Consider the following 27,508-nt stretch of genomic DNA (forward strand, 5'->3'; position numbering starts at 1 on the left):
GTCTGCTCTGGGAACTTGGCCAAGTGTGCCTCAGTTACCCCATCGGTAGAACGGGGATTGAGACTGTGAACCCCGCGTGGGGCAAGGAATGTGTCCAATCCGACTGACTTGGATCAACCCCAGTGCTCAGGGGTAAGCACACAGTAAGCGCCTAACGAGGATCATCATTATTATCACGTGCTGGGGTAATAACGTGCTTCTGCCTCTTCCTTCACTCTCGCAACCCTTGCGAGGGGAACGGGCTCCAACTTGGGGAAGCACCCCAAAACTCGGCTTTAAGAGCAGACGGCCCATCCGCCCCACGGGGGCCTCGGCCCCGGCCGGAGCGCGAGCTGGGTCAAGAGAAGGGCCGGGCCGCGTGCTTCGGATTTTTGGCAAAGCCCCTCCCGTTCCACCGCCCCCTTTCACCCCCCCCCCCCGTCCCCCTCTGACCTCACACGTCTTTCCTGGCTCCTTTCAGGGAGATGAAAATAGCTCCCATGACTTTCTCATTCCTAGAGACCCTCCAGGGAGGGCCCGGGGTCCCGGCCAGGCGGGTGAGAGCCCTGGTTTCCGGCACGTGGAGTCTGGCCCGGATCTGGGGGAGAGGACGGCCCGTGACTTGCTAGCGGTTAGAGCGGTTGGCCGCTGCCGAGCCGGCCCACCCGGTAATAATAACAATAACAACGATAACGTCGGCATCTGTTAAGCCCTCACTATGTGCCAAGCACTGCTCTAATCGCTGGGGTAGATACAAGATAATCAGGTTGTCCCCCGTGGGGCTCACGGTCTCCATCTCCATTTTCCAGACGAGGGAGCTGAGAAGCGAAGCGACCTGCCCCGGGTCGCCCGGCCGACAGGCGGCGGAGCGGGGATTCGAACCCATGACCTCGGCCTCCCGAGCCCGGGCTCTTTCCACTAAGCCAGGCTGCTTCCCGGCCCGCCGTTGGGCAGGGATTGTCTCTATCTGTTGCCGAGCTGTCCATTCCAAGCGCTCGGTACAGTGCTCCGCACACGGTGAGCGCTCAGTAAATACGAACGAATGGATGCAAGCGCTCAGTAGATACTACTGAATGATTAAAAGGGGGAGACGGACAGCGAAGCGAAACAGGCCCCTCTCCTCTCCCTCGGGGCCCGCCCCTTCCTCGGGCCTCGCCCTCCTCCGCCCCCGCGGTGACCCCCAGCCTACGCCTCCTCGATGCGTTGGAGGGAACGGCCGGTACCCGGGGCCGCTGGGGCGGGGATCCCGCGTTCTCCCCGGGGTCCGGGACGAATCCAGAATAACCCGCCGGTGGGGCCGGTGATTTTTTCCCTCTGGAAAGTTCCAGTCTTCTGCCGTCTTTCCCCGGAAACGTGAACGAGCGCTTTTAGCCGGCCAGGGCGATGGAAAACAGCTCGGTCTGCCCGGCCGCGGCCTGGCCGGGGGAAGGGGTGCCTTCCCCCCCATGAAGCGCTTAGCACAGTGCTCTGCACATAGTAAGCGCTCAATAAATACTACTGAATGAATGCATGAAAGTCCCGGTTTTCTGGGTTGGTCCAGCTGACGGAGCGTGCGCTCGGGGACTCTCAACCCCACCGGGCTGAGCCCACCACGGCGGCGACCGTGCCGTGTTTTCGCCCCCTCCCCTTTCCCGGGCGACGTCTCCGTGTCCCCTCTCCCCCAGAAGACCCTCATTCCTCAAGGGCAGAAACGGTGTAGTCTCCTCCCGGTATGGGAGACTCCGGGAGAATAGAGTCTCAGGTCCTTGCGGGCGGCGGATCCCGTCTACCAACTCCGTTAGCACCCAATTCGGTGCCCCGCACACCGTAAGCGCTCGATAAATGCCACCGGTTGATCGACAGGCCCCTTTGTGAGCCGAGGATGGCGAAGCGACGGGTAGGACGGCCAGTTCTCCTCCCGAGGGGACCCTCCCCCGCCCAGGGTTTCCGCTCAGGAGCCGGGTAGGGTCGAGGCCGGGAGCTACGGGACGGGAGGGCGAGGCCACCTTCCCCAGGGAGCTCCGGCCTCAGTGAAACCAGCCGGGTACCCGGCTGCCTTCCCGCCGTACCGGGAACACCCAGTCCGGCCTCCGTCTGGCCTCTGGCCCGAAACGAGCGCATCCTCCCACGACTCTGGCCGTCGGGACGGGCCCGGCGGGGGAGGCCCAGCGCCGCCCCGTCGCGCCTGTCCACTCCACCGTGACGGGCTCCGGGGGCTCGGCGGGGAGGGGGGTCGACCCCTGCGCCCCCCGTCCGCCCCCCCCCCCCGGGCCTCCCCGCCCCGAGCCGATCCACAGGGGAGGGACCGGCCCCGCCCCGCCGGAGCGGGACGGCCTCGAGGTCGGGACTCACCGTTGACGACGAGCCGGACGGAGTGGGTTTCCGAGAGGCCGTGCTGGGGGTCGCTCAGGACGACGGCGTAGAGGCCCGCGGACCTCAGGCTGACATCCCGGACGGTCAGCTTGTACCGCACGGGGTCGGACTGACAGCAGGTGTTGTTCTCCTCGATCGGCCTGCTGTCCTTGAACCTGGCCGGAGCCCACGGGACGTCGGGTCGGATCGCCGGGGGAAGCGGGGACCCTCCCCGCGGGCCGGCCCGCCGCCCCCTTCCCCGCCCAGGGGAATCCTGCCCGCTCTTTCCCTTTGGCTGCCTGGCCGGGGTGGGGCAGGAGGGGCGGCCGGGGGCAGGATGGGTCACCTCCAAGGGTGGACCGTGACGGGACAGGGAGCGGCCACTCCGGCTCTAACTGGGGGCTTTGGGGTAGGGCCAAGGAGTAGGGTCTGGCCTCACTTGCCTCGTCTGTAAAATGGCGACTAAGACCGTGAGCCCCGTGCGGGTCAGGGGCCGCGTCCAACCCGATTTTACAGATGAGGTAACTGAGGCCCGGAGAAATGAAGTGACCTGGCCGAGGTCACGCGGCAGACAAGCGGCGGACCCGGGATTAGAACTCGGAGCCTGATCAGCGTCAATCCACCCCGGCACGTAGGACAGCGCTTGACGCAGAGTAAGCTCCTGACAGACACCATCGTCATCAGCGTCACTCTCCCCGCCCTCAAAACCCTCCCCAAATCACATCTCCTCCAAGGGGGCTTCCCGGACCGGCCTCTCTTTTCCTCTACCCATCCTCCCCTCTCCAGCACCTGAAGAACTTCGAAACTCACTCCGGTTCCCAGCATTTCCGCCAATATTCTTATAATCCACTCTTTCCGCTCTCTCAAACCTAATTTAATACCTGTCTTCCCCAAGAGACCTTAAGCTCCTCGGGGGCAGAGATCACATCTATCAGCTCTGTTAGGGGAGAGGGCCTGGGCTTGGGAGTCAGAGGTCGTGAGTTCGAATCCCAGCTCTGCCACCTGTCAGCTGGGTGACCGTGGGCGAGTCACTCCACTTCTCTGGGCCTCAGTGACCTCGTCTGTAAAATGGGGATTAACCGTGAGCCTCACGTGGGACGACCCGATGACCCCGGATCTCCCCCGGTGCTTAGCACAGTGCTCCGCACGTAGTAAGCGCTTAACAGATGCCAACGTTATTATTATTACACTTTGCCCGGCTCTTAACAAAGCGCTCTGTAAAGAGTAAGCGCTCAGTCAATGCCGCCGATTGATTGACTGATCGATTCAAAAGGCGGGGGGACCCTCGGGGCGATACTTCCCGTGGTCCCGGGACCCTGTGGCGAATGTCAGCGCCCTTCCACGGGGGCCCAGAAGGCCGTAGCATAATCACGGGGGGAGCAGGCTACTTCCTCAGGTATTTATAAGAATGTTGGCGTTTGTTAAGCGCTTACTATGTGCGGAGCACTGCTCTAAGCGCTGGGGCGGGTCACGAGGTCGTCCCACGTGAGGCTCACCACAGCCTCAATCCCCATTTTACAGATGAGGTCACTGAGGCCCAGAGAAGTGAAGTGACCGGCCCACGGTCCCACAGCTGACCGGTGGCCGAGCCGGGAGTCGAACCCGTGACCTCGGACTCCCAAGCCCGGCCTCTTTCCGCTGAACCACGCTTGTGCCGCACCTAAGAGCTCTCCTGAGGTATTCAAGTCCCTTCCGGCGCCAGTCCAGTTGTACTTAGGTCGGAGGCCTAGCCTAGTGGAAAGAGCCTGGGTTTGGAGTCGCGCGACCTAGGTTCTGATCCCAGGTCTGCCAATACGAGAAGCAGCGCGGCTCGGTGGGAAGAGCCCGGGCTCGAGAGTCAGAGGTCATGGGTTCGAATCCCGGCTCCGCCGCTTGTCGGCTGTGTGCCTGCGGGCAGGTCACTTCACTTCTCTGGGCCTCAGTTACCTCTGCCGTAAGATGGGGATTAAGACCGTGAGCCTCACGCGGGCCGACCCGATGACCCCGTACCTCCCCCAGCGCTTAGAACAGTGCTCTGCACGTAGCAAGCGCTTAACAAATACCAACATTCTTATTATGGGACCTTAAGCAAGATTCGTCACCTCTCAAACGAATTATATTCGGCTTCGAGGCTCTCAACCAACTGGTCCCATTTGACGCATCTGGTCCAGCTCACTCTCTTGGCTCCTCCCAGACTCACGTTCTAACCGATCACTCAGTCGATCGTATTTACCGAGCGCTCCGCGTGCGCGGAGCGCTAGGGAAGCAGCGCGGCTCAGTGGCAAGAGCCCGGGCTTGGGAGTCAGAGTTCATGGGTTCGAATCCCGGCTCTGCCACCCGGCAGCCGGGTGACCGTGGGCGAGTCACTTCACTTCTCTGTGCCTCGGTTCCCTCATCTGGAAAAGGGGGATTAACTGTGAGCCTCACGTGGGACGACCTACTCCGCCGTCTCTATCCTAGCGCTTAGAACAGTGCTCGGCACACGGTAAGCGCTTAGCAAATACCAACGTTATCATTACAACAGACGCTCCCTGCCCACGGTAAGTTTACAGTCTTACTGCACCTCTCTCTCATCTCTCTCGCGACCGCCCTCCTCCCCACGCCCTTCCTCCAGTTCACCTCCTTCCCCAAATCTGAGAAACGATAGCGCCGGGGACACGTCCACTAATTCCGTGGTCCTCTCCCGAGTATTCAGTACAGTGCCCGGCCCACGGTAAGCGCTCAGTGAATCTTGCAGCTTGGCCCGGTGGATAGAAGCAGGGGCCTGGAAGCCAGAAGGATCTGGGCGGATCTGGGATAAAAAGCCAGGTTGTCTGACTCCCAGGCCCGTGCTTTATCTGCTAGGCCATGCTGCTTCTCTGGTCCCCCTTTCCCTCTGCTCCTCCCCCTCCGTTCAGCACTGTGATCATCTGTGTCTATTTTTATTGCCCGATTTATTTTGTTAATGAGGTGTCCATCCCCTTGATTCTATTTACTGTGATTACGTCTCGTCTTTGTCCGTCCGTGTCCCCCGATTAGACTGTAAGCCCGTCACTGGGCAGGGATTGTCCCTAACCGTTGCTGGATTGTCCATTCCAAGCGCTTAATACAGTGCTCTGCACATAGTAAGCGCTCAATAAATACTCTTGAATGAATGAATGTGTCTCAGTTCCCTCATCCGTAAAACGAGGATGAAATACCCGCTCTTAGGCCCGGGAGGGGCAGGAGCTGGGTATTATCCGCCGGTGCCGTATCTTCCGCAGCGCACGGCCCACCGTGAGGGCTTAGGGGCTATCGGGGTCGAGAAGGCGGAGGTTTCGCAGGGCGGGGTGGGGGTTTCGGCCTCGGGGGTAGGGTGAGCCACTCACCATGCCACGGAAGGGCGGGGGAAGGCGGCTACCTTCACCACCAGTTTCAGCCCCTTCTGCCCGACCGTGCCCTCTATGGTGCTGATGTTCCTGGAGAGCACGTTGATGAAAGCACGTTCTGGAAGGGACGCGGAGGGGGGGATCAGGAGAAGGGCGAGGAGGAGAGACCCTGATCCGGGGGAAGGAAGGGGAGGGCCGGCTGGGGTACCCTCACCAACAAATCCAGGGAGGCCTACCGAAGGCCTGGAGCCTGGCGATCACCTTGGCTCTGTGTGCGTCGGGAGCTTACCTTCTACAGGACAGAGACCCGATCTGGGATCCGGAGGGATTGGGCGCTCGCTCCGGCTGCGGCCGTGCCCTCCCGGGTGGCCGCAGGCTCGTCACTTAGCCTCTCTGCCCCTTAGTTTCCTCGGGGGTAAAGGGGGCAGAATAATACCGTACGAGGAATACGAGGAGCGTCGCCTCACCGGTGCTCAGCAAGCGCTCAGTTAATATATTGATACGAGCGCTAACTCACGGGGACGTTGGAAGGGCCGGTGAGATGTTTGCGGGCGACGCTGTTTTGGAGAAATGGCGGCATTCTACCGAGGGAAGTATTACAGTTTCCCGATTCGAATGTCACCCTGCGGGATTCACAGAGCTCGGGGCTGGGGAAGGGCCAACCTTTTGGCCGTTTTTCTTTGGGGCAGGGAGAGAGGGGAGGTTTGGGTGGTGAGGAGGTGAGGCGGGCCAGCCCCCTAGAAAGAGCCGATGCGGAGTTTTTCCGGGCGGCTCAGTCATTCTCGGGACCGGTTGGAGACCCGCCACGGGTGGGCGGCGGGGACGGGGGGGGGACGGGGGGACGCGGGGGACGGTGTCTTCACCCCCAGAGCCGGCCGACCTCGCATAGAACTGGTGCCTAAGGGCGCGCGCTGCCAGCTCAGACCCGCCGGCGGTCACGGGACGGGCCGCCGTCCCAGGAAGAGGAGGCCGAAGGAAGGCCAGGGGCAACTCACCGTACACCGTGATGGTGATGTTGGCCTCCAGTCCCGATGCTTTATGCTCCCTGCACGTATACAGGCCATTGTCTTCCACGGTGACGTTCCGGATAGTCAGGGTGCTGTAGGTTTTATACACCGGGTCGCCCTGATCTATGTTCTTTTTCACCTCGCAGCAGTCGGGCTAAGGAGAGGGAAGAAGCCCATGAGGACCAGTTTGCTTCCCGTCTGCCGTCTCTGTGGTACTGCCCGCTCCCGAGCGTTCGGGACGGTGCTCTGCACACAGTAAGCGCTCGATAAACGCCGCCGATCGATCGCCCGACCTTCGTAGAGCCGAGGTCCCTGGACACCCTCGACGCCGGGTCCCAAGGCACCGGGAACGTCGGATGGCAAACGCACCGTTCTCGAGCTCCGCCGCCTTCTCCTTCCACATTTGAAGTTGGGCCCGGGCCGAGCACGGTGCTCAGTAATCAGAGGGTCCTCGATAAATGCGGTTGCCGATCGGGAGGGTGAAGGTGCTAGAGGAGCGGAGATTTAGGGCTCTCTCTCAAAGGGTCCCCAAGCCTTTACCCCACGGCGTGTGGCCGCCACGTCGTCTAGAGGAAAGAGCCCAGACCCGGCAGATGCTGCCTGATGGGCGATCTTGGGCGAATCCACGTTTCTGGGCCTCGGTTTCCTCATCTGCAAAGCGGGGATTCAATACCTGTTCTCCTTTCCGTGCAGACTGTGGGCTCCAGGTGGGACGGGGACCCTGTCCAGGCGAGCGTAACCCATAATACTGAGAGTCCCCCGTTCAGATCACCGATCCTGAGCCCGATGAGGCCCACGTAGGTTCCGGCCCTCCGGGGGAGGCCTCGATCTAATCCTCCCCTCCTTTCAATTTCGCGGTAACGGATCTGCCGGGGCAGGGCACGGGTAGCTGGGTTTCAGCTACTCGGTCTCTCGGAAACGTAACTATAACGATCCCCTCAGCACAGGCTCTGTCACTCGAGCTCACCCTCAGCCACGAACGCCCTGCCACCTCTTCGGTGGGAGGCCACATGAGAGCAGGAATGGGACTCCGTACGGAGCGCGTGCCCGAGCACCGTACCGAGCAAACGAATACTTTCGGATCCAGTCCCCGGCCCTCGGGGCTCTCTTCCGAAGAGCTCGGTATAGAGCCGCTCTTGATCCATCAATCAATCCCCATCTAGGCGGAGGAGGGCAGGCGGGAAGGAGAAACGAATTCCCGACGATACGTCCCTGGCAGCTGGGGTACTTAACCCCAGCCCCGGGGTCGGCTTGCTGCCCCGGACCGGGGAGCGGGGTAACCGCTGTGAAGGTGCCCGGGCCTTACAGTGCCCATGGGTGTCCGAGGCGACTCCGTGGAAAGGACGAGGGCAGACCGCAGCCCGTCTGCGTCCTCTAGGGCTCCGCGGTGGCCCTCCAAGCCCCCAGGATAGGGTGGGCCTCCCGGGGGGCAGATTCTCATTCATTCAACAGTATTTATTGAGCGCTCACCACGTGCAGAGCGCTGTACTAAGCGCTTGGAATGGACAAACGGGTAACAGATGGAGACAGTCCCTGCCCTCTGCCGGGCTGCCGGTCTAATCGCGGGAGACGGACGGACGAGAACAATAGCAGTAAAGAGAATCGAGGCGATGTGCGTCTCATTAACAAAACGAATAGGGTGATGAAAATATATACAGCTGAGCGGACGAGCACGGCGCCGAGGGGAGGGGGCGGGAGAGGGGGAGGAGCAGAGGGAGAGGGGGGAGAAGAGGGTTTAGCTGCGGAGAGGTGAAGGGGGACGGGTAGAGGGAGCGGAGGGAAAAGGGGAGCTCCGTCTGGGGTCCCCCTCTGGACCGAAAACCCGTCGGGGGCGGGGAACGTGTTGACCGTACTCTCCCACTTGCTGAGTACAGCGCCCTGCCGCAGTAAAAACTCAATAAATACCCCTGACTGATTGATCGAGAAGCCGCGTGGCCTGAGGAGAAGGAGCATTCATTCCATAGTATTTATTGAGCGCTTACTAGGTGCAGAGCACTGGACCGAGCGCTTGGGATGGACAATTCGGCAACAGAAAGCAACGGGCTTTTGGGCCTAGTGGAAACAGCACGGGGAGTCCGAGGCTCAGGGTTCTAATTCCGGCTCCCCCACTGTTTGTTGTGTGGAGCACGGCACTGCTTGTAGAGTAGCGGCGTGGCTCAGTGGAAGGAGGCCGGGCTTGGGAGTCGGAGGTCATGGGTTCGAATCCCGGCTCTGCCACTCGGCAGCTGGGTGACTGCGGGCGAGTCGCTTCACTTCTCTGTGCCTCAGTGCCCTCATCTGGAAAATGGGGATGAAGACTGTGAGCCTCTCATGTGGGACAATCTGATTACCGTGTATCCACCCCAGCGCTTAGAACGGTGCTCTGCACAGAGCAAGCGCTTAACAAATGCCAACATTATTATTATTATTAACTTCTCTGTGCCTCAGTTACCTCATCTGTAACATGGAGATTGACTGTGAGCCTCACGTGGGTCAACCTGATGACCCTGTTCCTACCCCAGCACTTAGACCAGTGCTCTGCCCATAGCAGGCGCTTAACGAATACCAACATTATCGTTATTATTATTATTATTATTATCGTGTGATCTTGGAAGGTCACTTAACCTTCCCGGGCCTCCGTTCCCTCACCTGCCAGATGGGGATTCAATATCTGTTCTTCCTCCTACTTAGTCTGTGGGCCCCAAAGGGGACCAGATCATCTCAGTTCTCAGTACAGTGCTTGACGCACAGAAAGCACCTGACCAACACCACAATTATTATTATTATTATGCTAATTATATAATACGATTAAGAAGACTACTAATAATAATCATTAAAGTCGCGACCCAGATAATAATAATCAGATTGGTATCCGTTAAGCGCTCACTGTGTGCAGAGCACCGTTCTGAGCGCCGGGGGAGATACAGGGTGATCGGGTCGTCCCACGTGAGGCTCACGAGTTAATCCCCATTTTACAGATGAGGGAACTGAGGCCCGGAGACGTGAAGTTGGTATCTGCTCAGCGCTTACTACGTGCAGAGCACCGTTCTAAGCGCCGGGGGAGATACGGGGTCATCGGGTCGTCCCCCGTGAGGCTCACGGTTAATCCCCATTTGACAGATGACGCAACTGAGGCCCGGAGAAGTGAAGCGACTCGCCCACGGTCACCCAGCTGCCGAGTGGCAGAGCCGGGAGTCGAACCCACGACCTCTGACTCCGAAGCCCGGGCTCTTTCCACTGAGCCACGCTGCTTCTCTTAGGATGCTTGGCGGACCTCAAACCGGGGCCTCCAGGGTGGCAGCCATCACAGTCTCCTCACCCTCTTCTTCTTGTATTCCCAGCGGAGCTCATTCCTCCCGTTGTACGTGGTCTCGGCCACGCACCGTAGGCTGAGCAGGGCTCCGACCAGCATCTTTTGGTGATTGGCACTGATGACGAGATTCTTCTTCTCAGTTTCTGGCAGGGAGAGAGAGGGGGCACGGGGATCTCGTAAGCATCTGGAGGGATGAGGGGCAAGACGCTGCAATTGTCTCGACGCCTGATTTCTCATCCTCTGCCTTGTCGACCCCGGGGGGGCGGGGGCGGGTCATTTAATCCACCCCCCGCCCCTCGAGTCGGGCAGCAGGGGAAGGAGCGCCCACGACTCTCGTCAGAGGCAACGGGTCCTAATCCCTGCCCCGCCGCCAGTCTGCTGAGCGACCTTGGCCAAGTCACTTAACTTCTCCATTCCCTCATCTGTAAAATGGGGATGAAGACTGGGAGCCCCATACGAGCCTCGGACTCTTGCCAACTTGTTCAGCTTGTATCTACTCCGGCACTTAATACGGCGCTTGGCACAGAGTAAGAGCTTAACGAATAGCATTAAAAAATAAAACAAACTTCCCTTCGTCGGTCATTCCAGGATTTAACATTCCCCTGATGGATGGGGAAGTCTTCCTTCTGTCCGACCTAAATCCCTCATGCCCATTTTTCGGGCCCAAAGGCTGTCCCCGGTAGCGTGGCCTAGTGGAAAGACCTCAGCCTTGGGAATCAGAGGACCCACGTCCTTACCCCAATTTCGCCACTTGCCTGCTGTGTGACATCGGGCAAGTCACTTAACCGCCCTGTGCCTCGGTTTCCTCATCTGTAGAATGGGGATCGAATCCTACTTCCTCCTACTTAGACTCCGAGCCTCACGTGGGACAGGAACTGCATCCGACCTAATCGCCTTATGTCTACCCCAGTGCTCTGTAGACGCACACGGGGCTTAATAGATCTGCAATTCGAATTATTATTCATTATCCCATTTCTTTCCCCATTCGGCCACGTCAACATTTTTGCATCACTGGGCATTCACACCGCTTCCTAACCCCAACTATCCCCTCAGCACTGTTTTCACTGTTTTTCTTCCTTTTTTTTTTTTTCGATGGTATTTATTAGGTGCTACTACGCGTTAGAGAAGCAGCGCGGCTCAGTGGAAAGAGCCCGGGCTTGGGAGTCAGAGTTCATGGGTTCGAATCCCGGCTCTGCCGCTTGTCAGCTGCGTGACCGTGGGCGAGTCACTTTACTTCTCTGTGCCTCAGTTCCCTCATCTGGAAAATGGGGATTAACCGGGAGCCTCAGGTGGGACGACCTGATTACCCTGTATCTCCCCCAGCGCTTAGTGCTCCGCACGGAGTAAGCGCTTAACAAATACCATCATCATCATCATTATTATTATTATTATTATTGTTACCAGGGACTGTACTAACTGCTGGAGTGGATGCAAGATAATCGGGACGGACAGAGTCCACACCCCTCGGGGGCTCCCAGACTTAATCCCCATTTTACAGAGGGGGCTCAGAGAAGCGACGTTGCTTTCCCGAGGTCGTAGAGCAGACAAGTGGCGTGGCCGGGATTAGAACTCAGCTCCTCTGACGCCCAGGCCTGAGGTCTTCTCCCCCGGCCCGCGCGGCGGCTTTCCCGTGTATTTTTTTTCTAGTTTATAACTTCCTCCCGCCTGTAATTTAGGGTCCGATTCTCCCACTAGACCGTAAACTTCTCGAGGGCAGGATCATATCCACTAACTCTGTGGCACCTCCCCAAACGCTTACTCCAGTGCTCGGCCCTAGAAGGCACCCAGTGAATTCTGTCCATAGTTGATCGGCCCGAGCTCTCTGAGCTCCTCCCGAACCCGCTTCTGGCACCAGCCCAAGGGGAGGCCGATCCCTCCCGGCCCCCGGGATCTGTCCCTCAAGGTCCTGGGGTCCGTCCTCCGGCGTCACTCACCCACTTTCTGCGGGATGTAGAACGTCCGGAAAGTCTCCCCTCCCACCTCGGTGACGCACTGGAGCATGCTGCTGAAGAAGTGGTAGGAGGGTCGAGTGACCGTGAAGCCCTTCTTGGGGTCCCAGTCCTTGCTGACGGAAGTGAACTTGTAAGCAGGATTAGTCCCGTACTGCAGATTGGGAGAAAAACAACACCCGCCGCCATCAGCTCCGTGACCACCGCCATCGTGACCATCGCCGCCCCAGCACCGTCGCCATCGTAACCCCCGTCACGATCTCATCATCACCCTCGTCACTAGCCCGTCATCACCACGGTTTTACCACCCTATCTCCGCAGGTAATATCTGGTCTCCCACTGCCGACCCCTCGCCCACACCCGCCCCGGGCCCGGGCCTCCCTCCCCCTTCGTACCCAACGGACCGCCACCCTCCCCGCCTCCGAAACCTTCCCGAAATCACACCTCCTCCAGGAGGTCTGACCTCAACTTACCTCATTTCCCCTCCTCACCCGCCCCCCCGTCCCCCTCTGCTCTTTTTCATGTACCCCTTAAGCGTCTTGAAAGTCACCCTAGCCTCGCCAGTCCATATCCTCGCCCTCTACTATTTCTCCCATCTGGAGGATATTTTAACGTCGCCCTCCCCGACGGCTGGAAGCACCCCCGTGAGCGGAGATCGCATCTACCAGCTCTGTCGGACGGTATCTTCCCAAGCTCTCGGTTCAGAGGTCGGCGAACGGTAAACGCTCAGTGGACGCCACCCATCGACCGACTGACCGATCCATCGCCATCATCCCTATCCTCATCCCGTCATCGCCGTGATCGCCACCGCCGTCATCTCGGGTCGATCGCCATCGCCATCATCGCCCTCGTTGGCATCGCCGAAATCACCGCCATCATCACGGTAGGTAACGCCTCCGTCGTTGCCGTCATCATCGCAGAGCCCTCGTGCGGAGGCTTCCGACAGTCGAAATCGGCGGGCGGTTTTCATTACCGCCACAGTCACCGCCATTCCCGACTAAAACCACCACCACGATCCCCGTCATCACCGCACAATTACTACGCTTATCGTCAACGTTCTTCTATTCTCTTTTCCTCCTGCTTCCTTCCATCTTTCTTCCTCCTTTCTCTTCTTCCTCCTCAGAACCTTAAAGGCACAGCCGGCTTTATAAATGACCCCGACCTGCCCATTTGCGGCCGCCACAGTCCCCCTGCTCGGTGTACTCGGAGAACGAGGAATCTCCCTTCGGCCTCTGGTTCTGACTCCGCCCGCTCCCCCTCCACTCTACCGCTCCTCCCCACTTCCCTCTGAATGTCTCCTCAGATCACACAGTCAGGATCAGCCTTTCAGGTCTTTCCCCCTAACGACGCGCGGGGCTTGGACTGGGGCCCACGAGCGGAGCCCGCCGGTCTCTAACTCTTTTAAGCCGGCAACTGGAACCGTTCCAAATGGCAGGGGCCTCGGGGAGAACTTAACTGGCTCTGAGAGACACACCCTGGCTTCCAGAGAGAGCCGGAGCGCGCGGTCAGGGGAGCGGGGCTCCGTAACGCTCCGACTCGGAGGGCAGGATCGTATGCCAGGGCCGCCTCTGAGCTCTCGTGCATATTCAGCGGCCTCCTGAAACGCGAAAAGGAGGCTGGGGCCCGGTGAAAGGAGCACCTGGCCACTCGTCCTCCGCCTTGCCTTGGGCGGCCAGTTGGCCGGAGAGATTGGTTCCATTTGGGAAAAGGACGTTCTAATTTCGGCTGTTGCCTCCCTGCTCCATCTCTCCCGGTTTCCTGCCCGCACGGGAAGCAGACACCGTGGCTCCAGGGTCCCAGTCGCGCCCCGGGTGAGGGGAAGTAGGTCCGAGGTGGAGGGGCGGTGTCACCCCCGTACAAGGTAAGGGGGACGTGGGAAGGAGGGGAGGGAAAGCATTTTCCCTTTCCCCTTCCGGGTGGCCCCTCCCTCCTATTGAGTGGAAATGTCTTGAAATCGGATTAAAGGCCTCTCGATGGCCCCTTAGGGAAGGAGGACATTAAAATTTCTTCATCCGGGGAAGAAAAGAGGAGGCAGGCTCCGACGCGGTGGCCGACGGCCCAGAGCAGAGGTTTTCACAGGACACCGTCACCCCTCCCCGAGGAACTGGGAAGCGTCATCAGGAAATGGCCATTTGGACAGTGGCAGAGGAGCTCCTGCCTCTGCTCCTGGGATTAATAATAATAATAATAATAATACTAACGCCATTTTTTAGCGCTTACTATGGGCAAAGTAGCGTGGCTCGGTGGAAAGAGCCTGGGCTTCGGAGTCAGAGGTCATGGGTCCGACCCCCGGCTCCGCCACTCGCCAGCTGCGTGACTGTGGGCGAGTCGCTTCGCTTCTCTGTGCCTCAGTGACCTCATCTGTAAAATGGGGATCAACCGTGAGCCTCACGTGGGACGACCCGACCACCCTGTACCCACCCCAGCGCTTAGAGCAGGGCTCTGCACATAGTAAGCGCTTAACAAATACCAACGCTATCATTATTATTACCGTTCTAAGTGCTGGGGGAGGTAGAGGGCCACCAGGTTGCCCCACGTGAGGCTCACCGTCCGGATCCCCGTTTTACAGATGAGATACCCGAGGTACAGAGACGTGAAGCGACTTGCCCCCGGTCACCCAGCTGACAGGTGGCGGAGCCGGGATCGGAACCCGCGACCTCCGCCTCCCAGGCCCGGGCTCTTTCCCCCGAGCCGCGCTGCTTCCCCAGCCGCATCTCGCCTCCGACTCCATCCCCGGACCCCCCCCCGCCCCCGGCCCTCCGCACGTCACAGAGTACGGAGCTCCGGCTAAGGTGTGGGGCGAGGGGAAGGGGCCGCTTCCAGGCCCCGGTCCGTGACCGAGCCGGGGCACCGCGGCGGACCCCGCTCTGGGATTCCATTAACCCGCTCTCCGTCCTTGGAGCCCCCAAGGGACGGTGCCGTTTCACAAGGGCAACGGAAGGCGGACGACACCCTCTGCCTCCCCCTCGAGACCGTAAGCTCGCGTGGGCGGGGAATGTGACTATTTATTGTGATATCGTACTCTCCCAGGGGCTTAATACAGCGCTCTGCACGCAGTAAGCACTCAGTAAAGATGACGGAATGAATAAATGAACCTTCCCGGGTCCATCCACTGGCCCATCCAGCCCAAGGTCCCGCCTCGGACAGAGGCAGCGGGACACTTGATGATTATTAGGACCGGCCCGTCCATCGCTTCGAACCTTCTGACAAGCCAACACAGACGGAGAAGCGGCGTGGCTCGGCGGAGAGCGCCCGGGCTTGGGAGTCAGAGGTCACGGGTTCGAATCCCGACTCTGCCACGTGGCAGCTGGGTGGCTGTGGGCAAGTCACGTCAGCGTGGCTCAGTGGAAAGAGCGCGGGCTTTGGAGTCAGAGGTCAGAGGCCGTCGGCTGTGTGACCGTGGGCGAGTCACTTCACTTCTCTGTGCCTCAGTTCCCTCTTCTGTAAAATGGGGATTAAGACGGTGAGCCCCACGTGGGACGACCCGATTCCCCCGCGTCTCCCCCAGCGCTTAGAACGGTGCTCTGCACATAGTAAGCGCTTAACGGATGCCAACGTCATTATTATTATCATTCACTTCTCCGGGCCTCAGTGACCTCATCTGGAAAACGGGGACGAAGACTGGGAGCTTCACGGGGGACAACCTGACCACCCCAGTAAGCCCTTAACGAATACCAACATCATCATCATCATCATTATTATTAGAGCCGGAGTGTCGTTGACATCACGATGCAGTCGACCAGTCATACTCACGGCGGTCGACTCTGTTGCCGACTTGTTCATCCCAAGCGCTTAGTACAGTGCTCTGCACATAGTAAGCGCTCAATAAGTACTACTGAACGAATGGTGGGTGGGCCAGGACGCGAGGCCGCCGCGGGCCTGGCCTCGGGTGTAGAGTTGGGCCTCCTGGGAACTCCGTACGCCGAGTAGATTTTCCGACGCTTTCCACTTGGGACCCCCAAGGGGAAGGCAGAGAAGAACCCCGGAGCCCGGCCATCCCTTCCGGCGCGCACGGCGGACTGGGGCGGGGCGGGGGGGGGGGTCCGGCCCCGGGCCCGGGCCGTCTCCCTCCGTCCCCCCGACGGAGTCGCTTACCAGGTCCAGTTTCACTTGGAGGTCGGGCGAGGAGACGCGGCAGGGCACCACGACCTCCTGGGTGCCGCGGAGGATGTTGATCACCATAGGGTAGACGGAGAAGGGCTGCACGAACGGCTGGCTGCGGTCTGCGGACAGAATCGTCATCGTCCGTCATCAATCCAGCACTCAGTTCGGCAGCGGTGCCGGGTAGGCGCTTAACGGATACCGTTCAAAATCTACGGTGTTTACGGACCGGTGGCTGATTGCAAGACACTGTACTAAGCATTTGGGAGAGGGCAACGGGGATAGCAGACGCGATCCCCGGGCGCCAGGAGCTTAGCGTCTAGAGGGGAACACAGACATTAAAACGGATTACGGAGAGGGAAAATCGGAGAATAAAGGCCTTCCCAGGCCGCGCTTCCCCTTTCCCCTCTGCTCCCTCTCTGCCCCCCCTTCACCTCCCCTCGGCTAAGCCCCCTTTTGCCCCCTTTCCCTCTGCTCCTCCCCCTCTCCCTTCCCCTCCCCTCAGCACTGGGCTCCTTTGTCTAGATTTCATGCATTTGGTTAACGAGACGCCCGTCCCCTTCATTCTATTTATCGCTACCGTTTTCGTCCGTCCGCCTCCCCCGATGTGACCGCGGGCCCGTCGACGGGCAGGGACGGTCTCTATCTGTTGCCGAATTGTCCATACCAAGCGCTTAGTCCGGTGCTCTGCCCGTAGTACGCGCTTAATAAATGCTATCGAATGAACGAATGAATATTTACATGAGTGCAATAGGAACCAGAGGGTACCTCAGGGGGTCTCCTTTTAATAATAATATTGGTATGGGTTAAGCGCTCACTGTGTGCCGAGCACCGTTCTAAGCGCCGGGGGAGATACGGGGTCATCGGGTCGACCCTCGTGAGGCTCACGGTTAATCCCCATTTTACAGACGAGATGACTGAGGCCCAGAGAAGCGAAGTGACTCGCCCACAGTCACACAGCCGACGGGCGGCAGAGCCGGGAGTCGAACCCGTGACCTCTGACTCCGAAGCCCGGGCTCTTTCCACTGAGCCACGCCGCTTCCCTAGGTGCTTTAGCTATTTCTCCATCTGCCTCTCCCGAAGTCTCAACGAAGAGGCTCTCAGGGCCAATAATAATAATAATTATTAATGAGAATAATGGACTTTGTTAAGCGCTTACTACGTGCCAAGCGCTGTCCTAACGTCTGGGGTGGATACGAGGTTATTCCCCAGCAAATCCGGCAGGGCCCCAGTAAGGATTCTCGCCAGCACCGGGATCCCTCACTGGCCTACGGCCGATCAGTACACGACCGACGTCTTTCTCTTCGGCATCTTTTCGACGTTAAGACCGTCACCGATGTGCTGCCCGCCTTTCGAGTGCCTGTCTGCCTCAGTGGGGCCGTCTTGGATCAGAAAATCCTAGGGCGACCCGCCTGGGGCCGCCAAATGGGTTCTAGTGGAAAGGGAGGGGAGCCCAGGGGTCCAAACAACAGTCAGGTCACTGTCGGAGAGGTGGGGCAGCTCCCCAGGTGCAGAAGAGGAGGAAAGAGAGGTCCCGTATCTTTTTCTGGCTCATGGAATTTGGTAGGCGCTGACTATGTGCTGGACACTTTATTAAGCCCTAGGGAGACGCGACTTAATCAGGTTGGACACAGCTCACACGGGGCTCACGATCTTACTCCCCATTTTACAGATGAGAAAGCTGAAGCACAGAGAAGTGACTTGTCCAAGGTCGCACAAGTGGAGGAGCCAGGATTAAAACCCAGGTTCCTCTGACTCCCAGGCCCGGCTTCTACTGACCGGTAATGACACTGATAACAACGTTGGTATCCGTTAAGCGCTCACTATGTGCCGAGCGCCGTTCTAAGCGCTGGCTTAGGAGATACAGGGTCGTCGGGTCGGCCCGCGGGAGGCTCACGGTTAATCCCCATTTTGCGGATGAGGTCACTGAGGCACCGAGAAGTGAAGCGACTTGCCCACGGTCACCCAGCTGACGCAGACTGCTTCTCTGGTCCAGAGTGACCATTCTTCCAAGGCCACCTCTTCTCATTCCTCATTCCGGCTCTGGGCGGGGGGACTGTCCCCTTCCTGGACATTCCTGCCCGCTGGGGGGATGTCCTCATCAATCAGTCGATCAATCAGTCGGATTTATGAAGCGCCTAGTGGGCCCAGCCGGGTGACCGCGCGGGCGGGTCACTTGACTTCTCTGGGCCTCAGTGACTTCATCCGTAAAATGGCGATGAAGACTGCGAGCCTCACGTGGGACAACCTGATGACCCCGGATCTACCCCAGCGCTTAGAACTGTGCTTCGCACACAGTCAGCGCTTAACAAACAACCAACGTTATTATCATTATTAGGCTTGGGAAGGGCCGGGGAGGGGCCCAAACCCCGCTCCTCCCCCTCTCCCTTCCCCACCCCTCGGCGCCGTACCCGTCCGCTCGACCGTATATATTTTCATCACCCTATTTATTCTGTCAACGAGACGTACGTCGCCTCGATTCCATTTAGTCGCCATCGTTCTTACGAGACGTCCTTCCCCTCCGCTCTGTCTATCGCCGTCGTTCTCGTCCGTCCGTCTCGCCCGTCAGACGGCGGGGACCGTCTCTATCTGTGGCCGACTTGTCCGTTCCAAGCGCTCGGTACGGTGCTCTGCGCGTAGTAAGCGCTCGATAAATACCATTGAAGGAAGGAAGGAAGGAATCTTCTTGCTTCTGAAGTAGAATCGGGCCGTTCCTCCCCTAGGTCAAAGGGTAAGGTCCTAGAAATTGAGTTCTAGATCGATCGCCCGTCCGTGGACAGGCCGGGAAGGGACCCGGCTACGTTGCAACTTCCTCTCCGATTCAGGGACGGCGGTTATTCCCGCCTCCCTGGCCAGGAGCGACCAACCACCCCGCACCGGGAACACGGAAGCCGCTGAAGTCGGCGACTTCCCCCGAAGACCTGTTCGGTGAGAGAGGTCGCTCCCCGCCTCCGTCCCCCCGGATCGGCAGATCGCCCCACCGTCTCCCGACCCCTCTCCTCGGATCGGTTGGGCCCGCCCAGTTCCGCGGCCCACCCCGGGCTGGCCCAGCCCCGGCCCGGTCGCAGGAAACTCCCAGTTGGCCAACCGGTCCTGGGCGCCCCGGGGCCGGGAGGATGAGGTGTCTAGAGGGGGTCTCGGGGCGGGACGGCCCCCCCCGGCCGTGTCAGATGGGTTTTCTGGGGAGGGTCGGGGCCTGGTCCGGCGCCCTGAGCCCCGTCGGCTCATGAGGGGAGCGGCGCGGCTCACTGGCAAGAGCCCGGGCTTTGGAGTCAGAGGTCACGGGTTCGAATCCCGGCTCAGCCACTCGTCAGCCGTGTGACTTTGGGCGAGTCACTTAACATCTCGGCGCTTCAGTTCCCTCGTCTGGAAAACGGGGCCGAAGGCCGTGAGCCCCACGTGGGACAACCTGATTCCCCTGTGTCTACCCCGGCGCTTAGAACGGCGCTCGGCACCTAGTGAGCGCTTAACAGATACCAACGTCATCATTGTTATTATTCTCTGGGCCTCAGTGACCTCATCTGTAAAATGGGGATTAAGACTGTGAGCCTCACGTGGGACGACCCGATGATCCTGTACCGCCCCCCCCCAGGGCTTAGAACGGTGCTCTGCACACAGTAAGCGCTTAACAGATACCGACATTATTATTAACATTATTATTATTATCAACATTATCATCGGCCAAGTGTTCGGGCCAGGAGGTGCTGTCCTTGGTCCTGGAGAGGCCAGTTCCGGCCTGCCCAGTTCTCCACTGGTTGAACTGGGCTATTCGTTAAGCGCTTACTCTGTGCCAAGCACTGTCCTGAGCGCCGCGGGATTGACAAGGCAATCGGGCAGGATGGCACCGGCAGGAAAACCCGGCTCTGCCGCACGGAGAAGCGGCGCGGCTCAGTGGAAAGAGCGCGGGCTTGGGAGTCGGAGGTCATGGGTTCTAATCCCGGCTCCGCCGCTGGCCAGCGGCGTGACTTTGGGCAACTCACTTAACTTCTCTGCGCCTCGGTTCCCTCCTCTGTAAAATGGGGATTAAAAACCGTGAGCCCCACGCGGGACCACCTGATCACCTTGTAACCCCCCCAGCGCTTAGAACGGGGCTCGGCACAGAGGAGGCGCTTAACAAACACCGCCATTATCATTACACAATAATAACGATAATGATGACATTTGTTAAGCGCCTCCTCTGTGCCGAGCCCCGTTCTAAGCGCTGGGGGGGGGGGGGGGATTACAAGGTGATCAGGTGGTCCCACGGTTTAGAGTTGAGGTCACTGAGGCCCAGAGAAGTGAAGTGACTTGCCCAAGGTCACGCAGGAAGCAGCGTGACTCAGTGGAAAAAGCCCGGGCCGGGGAATCAGAGGTCGTGGGTTCGAATCCCGGCTCCGCCGCTTGTCAGCCGGGTGACTGTGGGCAAGTCACTTCACTGCTCTGGGCCTCAGTTCCCTCATCTGTCAAATGGGGATGAAAACTCTGAGCCCCACGTGGGACGGTCTGATCACCCCGTAACCCCTCCGGTGCTTAGAACAGCGCTTTGCGCATCGTAAGCGCTTAACAAATGCTCTTATTATTATTATTATTACGATGTGGCAGAGCCGGATTTTCCTGCCAGTGCCATCCCGCCCCTGCCGCCCTGATCCGGCCAGCCTGGCAGAGACCCACCGGGACCCTTCTCCTCCCCGCCCATTCCTCAGCGGAGCGCCTTTCTTCCTCGGGGTGACTGGGGACCTAGGAACTCCTGGGAACTTGCTTGCTTATCAGGAGGTGGGAATAATAATAATAATAATTAGGACACCCGGTGAAACCTCACTACGTGCCAAGCACTGTTCCAAGCGCCGAAGTAGATACGGGGTAATCAAGTCGTCCCACGCGGGGCTCACACTTTGAATCCCCATTTTAGAGATGCGGTCACTGAAGCACAGAGAGGTTAAGCGACTCGCCCGAGGTCACGCAGCAGACAGGTGGAAGAGCCGGGATCGGAACCCACGTCCTCGGACCGCCAAGGCCGGGCTCTTCCCGCTACGCCGCGAGATGGTTGGACGGTTTCCGGGGGGGGGCAGAGGGTGAAGTCTTCCTCCCGTAATGAAACTTGCATTCGTTCATTCAGTCGTACCTATTGAGCGCTTGCTGCGTGCAGAGCGCCGTCCTAAGCGCTTGGGAAGCACAGTCCAGCAACAAGTAGAGACAATCCCTGCCCAGGATGGGCTCACAGTCTAGAAATATTAATAATAAAGATGTAATACATGATACCTGTTCAGCACCTGCTAATAATAACACCGATAATGACGACATTAAAAAAAACCCCTTCACGCGTATCACGTGACGAGCCCCGACGTACTGTACTCTCCCACCGCTTCCTGCGGGGCTCGGCGCACAGTAAGTGCTCGGTAAACAGCTGATTGATTGGGGACGGTATAACACGGATCCCTGTGGGCTGGAGAACAGATTCTCCACCCTCCTTTAACACGTAAGAGAAACTGAGGCCCAGAGAAGTTAGGCGATTTGCCCAAGGTCACACAGCAGTCGAACGGTGGAGCCGGGATTAGGAGTCGAGTCTCCCGACGGCCGGCCCCGTGCGCTTTCACTGAGGAGCTCACTGGGCCCGGCCCCAGAGAGCCGGTGGGAGCGTGACGCCGCCGCCGCACCCGGTCTTTCTCCCAGCTCATCCCGCTCTCTTCTCCCGCTCCACCCCAGCTCGGACTCTTCGGCTCAGCTCCGTGGCTCACGCCTCCCCCCTCATCCCGCCTGGAATACCCGCCCCCCGCCCCCCCCCCCCCCGCTTGGCCAAGCTGGGCTTCCAACCCTTCTTCACGGAGAAGCAGCGTGGCCCGGCTGAAGGAGCCCAGGCCGGGAGGCAGAGGACCCGGGTTCTAATTTGGCCTCCGCCCCTCACCTCGGTCGATTAGACCGTGAGCCCGTCGAAGGGCAGGGACCGTCTCTATCCGTTGCCGACTTGTACGTTCCAAGCGCTCAGTACAGTGCTCTGCGCGTAGTGAGCGCTCAATAAATACTATTGAATGAACGAACCTGCTGGGAGACCTCAGACAAGTCATTTCACTTCTCGGGGCTTCAGCCCCCTCATCTGTAAAGTGGGGATTCAATACCCGTTGGCCCTCCTGCCCGGACCGCAAATCCCACGTGGGATGGACCTAATTATCTTGTCTCTACCCCGGTGCTTGGCGCGCAGAACGCACGTAACGATGATGACGATCGTTATCATTATCATTGTTACCATCATTCCCGGCAGCCTAAAAAGCCACCGTCTCCTCCTCGAGGCCGCCCCTGATTAATCTCCTCATCCTCTCTGTCACGCTGCCTTCTCCGCTGCCTCGGCGCTTTTTCGCTCTCCTCCATTCACTCGTTTAGGGGAGCGGCGCGGCTCGGCGGAAAGAGCCCGGGCTGGGGAGTCGGAGGTCACGGGTTCGACTCCCGGCTCTGCCGCTCGTCAGCTGTGGGACCGTGGGCGGGTCGCTTCGCTTCTCTGTGCCCCCGCCACCCCCATCTGTCAAATGGGGATCAACCGTGAGCCTCACGTGGGACGGCCCGATGACCCTGGATCTCCCCCGGCGCTTAGAACGGTGCTCTGCGCGTAGTAAGCGCTGAACAGAAACACCGTACTAAGTGTTTAGAAGAGCACGATATAACGGAGGAGGGTTTTTTGGTTGTTTTTTAACGGTATTTCTACGCGCTTACACTTGCATCACACTTGCAGAGAAGCTGTGTGGCTCGGTGGAAAGAGCACGGGTTTAGGAGTCAGAGGTCACGGGTTCCAATCCCGGCTCCGCCACCCGGCGGCTGTGGGACTCCGGGCAGGTCACTTCACTTCGCGGGGCCTCAGTTGCCTCATCTGTAAAATGGGCATTAAGAGCGTGAGCCTCACGTGGGGCGACCCGATCACCCCGCGTCCACCCCATCATCCTCACGGTAAGGATGCTGTTTGTTAATAGTCATCATCATCGTGAAGTGAAGCGACTTGCCCGAGGTCACAAGGCAGGCAAGTGGAGGAGCCGGGATTAGACCCCAGGAACTCCGGCTCCCAGGCCTGGGCTCTTTCCGCCGTCCCCCGGGGTCAGTAGCCACATCCCCTGCTCCAGAGGGACGTGCTCTGGGTTCGGGAGACGGCCGAAGGCTCTGGCGAGCATCCGGGTTTCTATCCCAGTTGATATTCCCATCCGACCCCGGGCGCTCTGCCCTGGGTCGTGCTCCGAAACGCCCCGGCGGGGTCTATTTCTTAAAAAGAACATTGGCGCCTTGGTGTCATCTCGAGTCTCCCCGAAGCACTTACTGCTGTCTCAAGCACCGGCTACCGAAGGGCACCCGAGGGCCGAGAGCACGGCCGCAGGATCCTCCCCGCCAAGCCTCCCCCGGCCGGACGACTCGAGGGGCCGGCAGCGGGAGAGGGGCCGGACCTGGGAGCCGAGGAGAAGCGGCCGCCTCGAGAACGTTCGGCCGAGTGGTCACCCCCGCTCCTCCGGCCTCCGCCTCCGGCCGCCCGGAGCCCCCGGGACGCAGCCGGCCGAAGGACCCCGAGGGATCTCGGCCCTTGCCCCGACGGGCTCCCGACAGACGTCGAGAGAAAACGGACGGCACTTGGGTTTCGGGGGAGATCAGCGGGTCGGCTGATAATAATCGATAACGTCGGTATCGGTCAAGCGCTTACCGTGTGCCGAGCACTGCCCCGAGCGCCGGGGGAGATGCAGGGTAATCAGGTCGTCCCACGTGAGGCTCACGGTCTTCATCCCCATTTGACAGATGAGGCCCAGAGAGGCGAAGTGACCTGCCCGCGGTCACCCGGCTGCCGAGTGGCGGCGCCGGGATTCGAACCCATGACCTCCGACTCCCAAGCCCGGGCCCTTGCCACCGAGCCACGCTGCTTCTCTTCAGCCCCCGCCTCCTGGACTGTGACCGTGAGCCCCGCGTGGGAGAGGGACCGTGTCCAACCCCATTTGCTCGGGTCCGCCTCGGCGTTTAGTACGTACAGTACCTGGCACGCAGTGAGCGCTTAACAGATACCGTCTGAAGAGCCCGGGCTTAGGAGTCAGAGGCTCTGGGTTCTAATCCCGGCTCTGCCATTCGTCAGCTGAGTGACCCTGGGCAAATCGCCTCTCCGCGCTTCGGCTTCCTCGTCTTTAAACTGGGGTCCGACACCCGTCCCCTCTCCTACTCGGGGCGTGAACCCCACGTGGGACGAGGACGGGGACCGACCTGATCAACCTGTACGTACTCCAGTGCTTGGAACAACGCCCGATACATAGTGAGCGCTCAAAAATTACCAGCAACAGTAAGAATAATAACAACAACGTTAATAGAAGGAAATGCTCCAGAGATGGACACTCGTCCACCTCCTAGGGCGGGGATTTAATAATAGCGATAATGATGTTGGTATTGGTTAAGCGCTTACTACGCGCAGAGCACCGTTCTAAGCGCCGGGGGAGATGCAGGGTCACCGGGTCGTCCCACGTGAGGCTCACGGTCAATCCCCTTCTTCCAGACGAGGGCACCGAGGCCCAGAGAAGCGAAGCGACCCGCCCACGGTCGCACGGCTGACGAGCGGCAGAGCCGGGAGCCCAACCCACGACCCCTGACTCCGAAGCCCGGGCTCCCTCCACTGAGCCACGCTGCTTCACTCCTCGGACCAGCGGACTCGAGACCAGCTGAAGTCTAGCCTCATTCCTTCCTGACCTATACGGGCGTTACGGGAGAGGCTGTCTTTAAAACCTGTCTATTAAGCACGGACACAGACAAAAGCACATCCTCTCCCCTCTGCGGGGGCCCCTCTCGCTTCGGGCAACGGCGGCATCACGACACTGCGCTCTCGACATCACAGGAATTTCCACGGAGAAACTCCTTCTTGGAACCCTGCGCAGATTTTGACATCCCAGCCAGGAGAGGGGAAGGAAGAGGTAAGGATGAACGAGGGCGTTGGGGGACTGGGGAGAGAGAGGAAGGCAAACGAGAAGCCTTTGCTAGCTGAGCTGAGGGCAGAGGGAGATCGACAGAGGGCCGGCAAAGTGAAGGAAATGGCTTTTTGGGAGCTACAGACCCCCTGCCTCCAAGTGCCTCCGCAACCCTTCAGGAAAAGGATCGTCGATCGCTCCGCCAGGAAGACTGCTCTGCTCCCAGAAAAGAAAGAAAGAAAAAAAAAAAAAAACCAACCCGAAACCACGCTGCTCCGAAACAACGGAACGGCCGAGAACACTGATCTGTACATCGCTCCCGTTTCCCCATCCGCAAAAATCCTGCCCTCGATCCCACAGTTCCCTCCGGTTATCGCCCCAACTCCCTCCTACAATTCCTCTGCAAACTCCCTGGGAGAGTCTTCTTCACCCTCTGTCTCCGCTTCGGCTCCTCCAGTTCTCTCCTCGACCTCCTCCGATCTGGCTTCTTCCTCCTTCGCTCCACAGAAATTGCCCCCTCTAAGGTCACCAGTGACCTTCTTCTTGACCAATCCGATGGTCTCCACTCCACCCTAATCCTCCAAGCCCTTTCAGCTCCCTTCGTCACCGTGGACTTTCTCCTGGAAATATTACCCAACCTGGACTTCGCCGACCCTGTCCGCTCCTGGTTCTCCTCCTATCTGGCTGGATCATCGTTCTAAAAGACGTTCGGTCCACAGCTCCCCACTCCTCCAGAACTGCCAGGAATGAATAATGTTGGTATCCGTTAAGCGCTTACTATGTGCAGAGCACCGTTCTAAGCGCTGGGGTAGATACGGGGTGATCAGGTCGCCCCACGTGAGGCTCACGGTTAATCCCCATTTTTACAGACGAGGTCACTGAGGCACCGAGAAGTGAAGTGCCTCGCCCACAGTCACACAGCTGACGAGTGGCGGAGCCGGGGCTCGAACGCGTGACCTCCGACTCCGAAGCCCGGGCTCTTTCCACTAACCCACGCTGCTTCTCAAAAACTCCGGTAGTGAGCGCTTAACAAATCCCAGTATTATTATCTCTAATGATTAGGCAAAACAGAGTCAGCCCCAAGCCCCCGCGGGGCTCGGCCCGTCGGTGCCGTCCCCGCCCGCCCCCGGCCCCGTTCGACGACGGAGAGGAATGGACTGTGACGAGGCTGACCGCGGGGAAGTCCACCGAAAGGTCGGTGGGTGAGTGACTCGGGGGCCCGAGGAGGGACGGCGGCCCCCGGGACCTGCGGCCGAAGCCTCAGTCTGGGCACGGATGTGAACGCAAGCTGAACCCGTCCGGACTCTCCGGGCGACGCCGCTTTCACCGACGGTTGCCGAAGGACGGAGAGATTTGGGCGGCTTCCGGCCAGGAGCCCCGAAGCAATATCCCAGCAGGGAATTTACTCTGGGGAGGGTCTAGTAGGGGCAGAGGGTGTCTGTATGCCGTGGGGGTGGTCCGTTCCGGCTGGCTGGGGTTGCCGAACCCCAGATTTACGTCTCCCACCCCCGGAATCGGACCCGATCCAGGCGAAGCTCACCGTTATCAAAGACTCTTTTAAAGAAACGGCTTGGCTAGCGGAAAGGGTCGGGGCCCGGGAGTTAAAAGCTTCTAATCCCAGCCTGCCAACCGCCTGCCGTGCGACCCTGGGCAAGTCCTTCACCTCTCCGGGTCCCGGTTTAGTACGGGGCCCACGGTAAGTGCTCGATAAATACGAGCGATGGATAGATCGATCTACCACACAGTAACCGCCTAACAGCCGTCACCGCTCTAGGGTACCACTCGGGAGAGACTTGGCTGAGGTTGCAACGGGGGAGGCTTGAGGTGGGGCTCGGCGAGGCCCCGTTTTGGCTCTGGGAGGAGGTTGGCGAGCGTTCCAAGTTCACGGAAAGGATGGACCGCTCTCTTTCGGCGGGGCTCTAGAGCCGTCTGTGGCGGGGGGGTGAGATAGTATGATTTTCCGGTTCTGCTCCAGACCCATCTTGGCCTTGTCAAGGGGTTGTTTTTGTTTCCATTTGGAAGGGCAGAACGGGAGCGGCGAATCCCCAGCGGGGTCTTAAGAAGCAGCGGGGCCTAGAGGAAAGAGCCTGGGATTCATGGGTTCGAATCCCCGCCGTTCGCCTGCTGCGAGACCTTGGCCAAGTCACTTCACCTCCCTCATCTGGAAAATGGGTATTGGACACCTTTTCCGTCCCCGTTAGACCGGGAGCCCCGTGGAGGTCAGGGACTGCTTCCAACCCGGTCGTCTTTTATCCGTGCTAGGGCTCGACAACTAACTTAACGAACGCCACGGTTACCGTGTAGGATGCGGCGCACGACCGCCTCCGTGTGCCTGACCGTAGTCTGGGCCGGGCCGGGCAGTGAGTCAACTAGACAGATGGGGCCTCGGAGGTCGGCGGCCTCCTCGCCGGAGGCCCGCCGGCAATTGCGAGCCCCCGAGCGGCGTGCGGAATCTCCAGCCGTCGCTCTCGCCGTCGCGACCGACGAGAATTCCGGTCCCGGCCGCGAGCTGACGCGGCGGGCGGGCCTCGGATCCCCTCTCGCCCATCCTCGTCCCCGGGTCTCGACGTCGTTCGGACCGGAGGCCGGGTTCCCGGGCTTGGAGGTCGCCGCCGCACCGGGGTGGGCCGGGACCGGG

The 27,508-nt window shown here is 59.6% G+C and overlaps 1 protein-coding gene across 2 annotated transcripts in view; it reads right to left on the reverse strand.

The window, feature by feature from the left end:
* LOC100090796 (vascular endothelial growth factor receptor kdr-like) overlaps window positions 1-27,508 on the reverse strand; it is a 156,029-nt gene that overhangs the window by 69,868 nt on the left and 58,653 nt on the right. The window contains exons 4-9 of one of the 2 annotated variants that reach the window (XM_029067183.2): window positions 15,980-16,107; window positions 11,870-12,038; window positions 9,942-10,078; window positions 6,632-6,797; window positions 5,637-5,754; window positions 2,311-2,486 (exon numbers count right to left, since the gene is read on the reverse strand). In XM_029067183.2, the coding sequence (XP_028923016.1) occupies window positions 2,311-2,486; window positions 5,637-5,754; window positions 6,632-6,797; window positions 9,942-10,078; window positions 11,870-12,038; window positions 15,980-16,107 (894 nt within the window). Of the gene's footprint in view, window positions 1-2,310; window positions 2,487-5,636; window positions 5,755-6,631; window positions 6,798-9,941; window positions 10,079-11,869; window positions 12,039-12,549; window positions 12,823-15,979; window positions 16,108-27,508 lie in introns of those variants that run through there. The other variant, XM_029067184.2, reaches the window with a different exon arrangement.

Source organism: Ornithorhynchus anatinus, chromosome 6 (genome assembly GCF_004115215.2).
Source record: "Ornithorhynchus anatinus isolate Pmale09 chromosome 6, mOrnAna1.pri.v4, whole genome shotgun sequence".
NCBI classification, from domain to species: domain Eukaryota; kingdom Metazoa; phylum Chordata; class Mammalia; order Monotremata; family Ornithorhynchidae; genus Ornithorhynchus; species Ornithorhynchus anatinus.